Genomic DNA, 6862 nt, shown 5'->3' with positions numbered 1-6862 from the left:
GGCAATGAGGAGAAGGGTATCATGGGCCAGTGCCATGTGGAGTACCCGTGCCAGGGAATGTGGGCAGAGGGGATACCAAGGATGCAGACTGGGTGCAGGAAGATCAGCGTAAAGAAACCGCGGGGTAAGGACCAAAGAGCAGGATTTGGCCCTGATTCTACACGTCTCCATCTCACTTTGGAGGGAGCTGCTCAGAAACCTCTGGAGGAGCTCCCTTCTGCCTCCAAAAGCGCAAAATTAGTGCTATGGGACCAGATGGAGAAAAGCAAAAAAGATGAGATAGAAAGGCCCAGGAGCTCTGGGAGAGGGAGTGTAGAGTGAACAAGTCGCTGTGAAAGTGAAATGGCCGTTCATTTGAATGCAAATGCTATGTAAAAGCCTAAAGCCCCTTGACGTCAGCCCAGCCATTGGGGGCCCATCTATACCGGGCTACCAGTCACCTGGAAACCGTCAGGGTAGGAAACGCCGATGGAGTTGTCTGAGGGGCGCGGAGGAGCTTGCAGCACAGCTACGGCCTAACCTACTGGTTCCCTACTGCTTCTCAAAGTCGGGTTGGGACCTTACAGGGACTTCAGGATGGCTTAGGGAGCTCCTTTCTCATACCCAAGCCACTATGTACAGAAGCTGCCTTTTGGAAAAAGAAACGGGCATGTACTCGGGCACTCTCAGGAGCCCTGCAGGAGGTGGCACAGCCGGCGCTGGCGCCACTGGGGATGGTGGGAGTCCGATGCCAGCCTCCAACTTCGCAGCGGCTCCGTCTTATGCACACTATATGGGGTATCCCCATATGCCCGGTATGGATCCTCACGGGCCATCGTTGGGGGCCTGGGGGTCACCCTATAGTCCCCCTCGGGAAGACTGGAGCGTGTACCCCGGGCCGTCCAGTACAATGGGCACGGTGCCCATGAACGACATGACCTCGAGCCCTGCTGCTTTCGGCTCGCCGGAATACAGCAACCTGGAACCCGCAGCGGGTGGAAACAGCGGTAGCAGCCTGCCTACACCAGCCGGCGGATCACTGTTCCCCATCGACGCCTGCACCGCCGACGCCAGTTCTAACAGAAGCCGCCACAGCCCCTATGCGTGGATGCGCAAGACCGTGCAGGTGACTGGTGAGTAATCGATTCCAATGCTCTCAAACTTTTCCTTCCTTTGCTTCTCATCTATTTCTCTTGGCCTTCTGGCCCTCCTACTCCTCAGGCTTCTCCCCGGACAACTTAGCTAAGGAGACCATTGAGTGTCTTACTGCCCAGGGCCCCAGCCCATTAGTGACCTCCTTCGCTTGTGCCTCTGATCAAAAGCAGAGCATGGTGCTTGGAACTAAGCCGACCGTAGGGGACTTTTTCACCATTTTCTGATCAGTCAAGGGAGCAACCGGGCGGACAAAGGGCATGTTGATCCGCAAAGGTCAAGATCCAATCCTGCAGTTGCCCAGATGGGAAAACAGATGCACAGGGAAGATCAGTGGGTGAATGAGGAGAGGACAGCCACGTGTCCCTGTGCTCAATCACTGCTGCTTGCCCGTTCCATTTCAAACCCTTCCCCATCTGGGCAGGTCGGCTTCCCCCTCAAAGCTGGTGGTTCTCAACTTAGGTTCATGTTGCTTGGTTGGCAACAGACCTTCCAGTTTAGCCACGAAGGCCCCAGTGGCAAAGCAACCTCGTCACCCTGGACTCTCAAGGAAGCTCCAGCTTCTTTTGCCCAAGCTGGTAGAGGCAAGCTGGATTCAAACCCAATGCCTTCTTACAACTTCCCTTCTGCCAATGGAAGCATAGAGGCTGTGAGAAAGCTACAGTACACCACTGGGACATAATAAGCTACTCAACCCTAACATCCCCTGTGCGTGCACGAATATCAGCCCCACATCAATAAGATTAAAGTGATTAAAGCCCTCCTAACAGTCAGGTAGGCGTATCGAGGTGCAGGGGCTGGATGCAGGCTTGTCACCACACATAGGAAAGCCCAGAGATCCCAGCCTAATGCCTACCCACGCTCCTGCCAGCAAGCCGGTGGGCGGCTACTGGGAGCCAGGGGAGGGGGAAGTGGGTACTCTGCTTTAATCTTGGACAGGGGGTGGAGGAGGGAGGCGGGGAGATGTTTGTTTTCAGCTATAGTTGTTCTTTTATCACATTCTTATTATTCCAACCTATCGCTCCCTGTCATTAGAGAAAATTAGTAAAATTCAGCTCTATCACTTTCATCCCTCTGGGGAAGAAATGACATTTCAATAGCATTTGTCCACAATGATTATGCTTCTGCTCACGGTTCTGCCCTTTTTCTCTCCCTAAAAAAAGCAAAAGCAGGAGGGTGGGATGGGACCAACTTTCACTGTTAAGAGGATTCAGCCCAGAGGAGATAGTTCCTATTGATTAGGACATTACTGGGGTAGCAATCCCAAATTAAGAGTTGGGCTTAAATACTTAGCTTTAAAGTGTTTGGAAGTAAGTCTGCATATTGCTTTTTGAAATAAGAGTGAGTTGGCTGGCTAAAGAGAATAGAAAATGAGGTTAGGGTGTTGTATTCCCAGGGTTGTTATTATATCTAATCTTAGGGTTGTAATTAACATCCATTCACTAAGCCCTAACCATCAGCAAAAGACACAAAAGCCAGAAAAGTAGCTGCTCCCAGTTCAGGATTATGTTTTGAAATACTTTAGAAGAGGAAAGTCACTAATATGTTGTTTGGAAGAGAGAACAATGGGAAGAAAAGGACAAGATAAAATACATTATCTTGAGTCATGAATTTTCTGTTTATGAGAGAAAATATGATGGGTTTCTCTGCTTAAAAGTCTTTCATTTGTATTTGTCAGATTCTCTCCTTTGGGTAAGTTTAGAAAGGGACTCTAAATTGCTCTGTGGTGTCTTCATCAGTGGGTGAATGAGGAGACTAAATTGCTCTGTGGCGGCTAACTCTTGAAACCTGGGTGTACAATGTCACCTTCACAAGATTTTCTCTCCAACTTCTATGAGAAATTCTAAATTGAATGATTTTGGTACCCCATTGACTTCTGGCAGCCTATCCTATAGATGGGGCTTTATTAAATTCAATCTCCATTTCATTTTAATGTCTTATAAAAGTACCCCTTTATTATATTCTTGTAGCCTAAGGTGTATATTTAGCAACAATTTAAGAATGTGATGAAAAGTATGGACCCTCTCCCCAGAAAAATGCACAAAGGTGCAAATGTGCATGCACACACACACATGTCATTTTTTGAATAATTTTGGGAGATTCATGGATCCACTGAAGCCCTTCCACGGATCTCAGGTTATGAACCCCACAAAAAATTAAGTTGATCACCTCTTTGTATCACTCCAAACAAAAAGACACCCATTTGTATGCTTAGTACATAGTGAGTGTTAAACAAATATTTGTTAAATGAATGAATAAGTCAGATCCTCCTAAATTTTCTACTTCACTCTGTAGTATCGTAGGACAACATTTGACTTACAGCTGAGAAGAAAATAGATGAACTACAAAATTGAAGTAACCCCTCCCTGATTATGGTAATCAAATGAAAGCTCTTTCCATCACTGATGAATGTTTTTAAAATAGCCTTAAGTTAAAGAAACAAAAATACACATATTAGGGGACAATTGGAAAACATTTCATAGTGATTATTGTCATATTTGATTTTCAAATGAGAGAAAGGGGACTGACATACAGAATAAATGAATGTCCACTAAGTGATTTGATTTAAAAATGAAATATTTTTATTTCTACTTTTTTCCCTAAGTATTCTGTTCCAATACACTTCTGGTTTTAAAAATTAAATGGAAAGGAAGCTGATAGAAAGATTCTGGGAAAAGTTCAGTATTTTAAATAGAATCACTGCATTACAGCTAGGAATTTTTTCACTTTTTCCTTTTTTTTTACCCAGAGTTGTAACCTTGGATGAGTATTGGCAAGGTGGTAACCTAAGTAGGGCTGGAGAGGGGCTTTCTTTTTAGGTGTGGGAAAGAAGAGGAGAGAAGGAAGTGACTTTGAATAATTATGATTAACCCACTGGACAAAACACTGAGGAAGTTATACTTAAAAGATTTTATTCAGTTAGGACCCTTCAGAAAATGAGTTAATTAATAATTCCTGAAGCTTATCATTATCTTTTTTTGTTTTGATCATTTAATTGGACAATTTTTATGAATGAATTTAGATGCAATTTTTAACTAAAAGCAGCAAAAGATTACCATCAGATGGAAAGTCATCATGATGGTGTCAATTACACTCTACTCCCTAAAGAAAGAGAATGGTTTTCATCCTCTTTACCCTCACTGTCATCATCATCATAACCCCTAGGTTTGGAGAGTGCTTTTCTGCCTAACAGTGCTTTCACAGCCAGTCTCTCAAATGAGCACATTTAGGGTGATGATGAGTCATCATATATAGTGACATGTGTTTGCAAATTCTGTAGGGATACTGTCTTCTAGGTAGTGGGAACTACAGAGGTTTGTCCAAGGCTTTAGGAAGGCGGAGGCAGTGAAATCCCCACCACAGGGCTATGAAGCAGCCCTGTAATACAACTTACGGTTTGTTACTTTCCTAAATTAACCCACAATAGCACCAGAGAAGGGGTTCCCTCACCCTCAGAAATGTTGTAGTTTCTGGGAGAAGAGAATAGCTTGAACAATAAAAGCCAGTGCTCTTAGTGCTTTGTTGATGTTTTAGTATGGAAATATGGCATTATACTCTAATAGAAAAATGTCCAAAACTCATTCAATCAGATTTCATCATTTAAGGGAAGAGGCAATGAAAGGGGTGGAAAGAAGACAGTTTGGGAGCAGGGACATAAGAGGAGCACCAGGAAACAGGAATTCATTTCTTTTTGTTAAATGTGCAGTCAATATTTCCCCCTGATCTATGTCTTCTTGAGGTTTGAGGTCTTATCTGTTAGATTGGGGCAACAGACTCTTTTTAACACTTTGCATGGCTTTGATATGCAGCTTGGCTCTTCCTCATTCCTCCTTTCTTCAGGGGTTATATTGCCGGAAAGGGTGAGGATTTTCATGGCAAATAAAGAGGCCTGGTCTTGACTTTATTGTCTTCAGAAGAAACTGCAAGAGGGGAATTTATGACCAATGGGGGTGGGGAAGGACTGCAACCTTCCAGAGTTCTTGAAGTCTGGTTATATTTACTGATTATCAAAGAGCAGAAAACAGACACACACAAGTTGAATTTTAACTTCTGCCTCAAGTTAGAATTTAAACACTTAGTCACTTTGGGATTAGGAAGGGTTTTAGGAAACATCTCTTCAAAGATATATTTTGATTCTAAGATTTGAGGTTCTGGAAATAAATTAAACCTCAATGTTTTCACTGTGACCTCAAATATACATTCTGCCTTTGTAACATACCAAATGCCAGACCTTTGGTTTCCTAAATTCAGAAAACCAACTCAAGTTTGTTTTCTGTATCTGTGAGTCTGTTTCTGTTTTACATATACATTCATTTGTATTATATTTTAGAGTCCACATGTAAGTGATATCATACAGTATTTGTCTTTCTCTGTCTGACTTATTTCACTAAGCATAATATTCCCTTGGTCTTTCCACGTTGCTGCAAATGAAACTAACACAATATTGTAAATCAACTATACTTCAATTTTAAAAATTGACAACAAAATAACCCACAAAAAACAAAAAAAAAAAAAACCAGCTTAAAATTTGAGCCTTTGAGACAGATTGACTGGGATTCATCATTTTCCATTTTCAAGAGGGAAAGTTTTGTTTAGTTCTTTAGTCCATGAGTTAATCCTAAAACATATCTCTCATCTAGAATTTGTTTCTACATTCATGTCCCTTTTTTTTTCTTTCCTGGAGATGAAAGAGTGTCTGACATTTGTTTAGGGCTTGTAAATTCCAAACCAATTTGCTGGTGTTCCTGAATGTAAAGAGGGTTCAGGATGGGATCTGATGCTATGTAGCTCCTTTGTTAAGCTTGTGCTGCATCTTAACACCTCAATGGAGTTTAGGGAAACACTTTAAAGAAACCTTTGTCTTACAGATCGCTCCCCAAAACTTCACATCAAAAACAACCAGGGAAGATCAGAAGGAGTTTGCCAAAAGCCATAGAGAAAAGGATGAAGATCCTGGAGGGGGTTAGAAAAATGGAAAAGAAAGAGAAACTTCCTAATCACCTTTGGAAAATTTGAAAGGAGGAATAAAACTCTATTTGAAGGAGGGCATGAGAAATTAGTTAAACGTTGTAACACAAAGCAAATGTTTGTATATCCTTTCAAAGAATACTAGAATACCCATTTTATTCTGCTAAAGTCAACACCCCCTATTTCCCTCATTCATTATCCACTTGGGAATAAAAATTTGTTTAAGACTTTCCCCAGAAAACTAAACTATATTTTCTAATAAGTAATAGGGGCTATCCTAGAACAGAATCTAAGTGACAATAGATGTTTTCTTTTTAAATTACTATCCAAATGAAATTCTGGAATGTATATGTAATTAGAATGTCAGGATCACAAAGCAGCTTGCCTCACTTGGGCCATTCTTATGCTGCCCAGAATGTTTAAATCAGGAATAACATTTGGCACACCAGACTGGGAGCCAAGGGTATGTGTTTGGGTCCCCACTCCTCAGCTCACTAGCACAAAGCCACTTACTTACCTACACTGAGCCTCAGGTTCTTTATCTGCAAAATGGGGATAAGACACATTTTGCGTAATTTGAAAGGGTAAGTGAGAGGTTCAATAGGAAACAATATAAATGAACTGCATAAAATATCAATATAAAAGGAAGTGCATGTATAATGAATGTTGCTACTACTGACAATGACAATGCTGTTCCCATATATTAGTGTGAAGGGAATGAAAATCATGGCTTAACTGTCTGCTTTAAAATGCTTTGGTGTAA

General features: G+C 42.1%; 1 protein-coding gene across 1 annotated transcript in view; it reads left to right on the top strand.

Moving 5' to 3' along the window:
- Window positions 1-613: 613 nt before the first annotated feature.
- Window positions 614-6862, top strand: part of CDX4 (caudal type homeobox 4) — an 8201-nt gene continuing 1952 nt past the window's right edge. The window contains exon 1 of the mRNA XM_024766415.1: window positions 614-1112. Coding sequence (XP_024622183.1) covers window positions 614-1112 — 499 coding nt within the window. The remainder of the gene's footprint in view (window positions 1113-6862) is intronic.

Source organism: Neophocaena asiaeorientalis, unplaced genomic scaffold, assembly GCF_003031525.2.
Source record: "Neophocaena asiaeorientalis asiaeorientalis breed wild unplaced genomic scaffold, Neophocaena_asiaeorientalis_V1.1 scaffold47, whole genome shotgun sequence".
In the NCBI taxonomy this organism is placed as follows: domain Eukaryota; kingdom Metazoa; phylum Chordata; class Mammalia; order Artiodactyla; family Phocoenidae; genus Neophocaena; species Neophocaena asiaeorientalis.
This window is presented reverse-complemented; position numbering and strand designations above follow the sequence as displayed.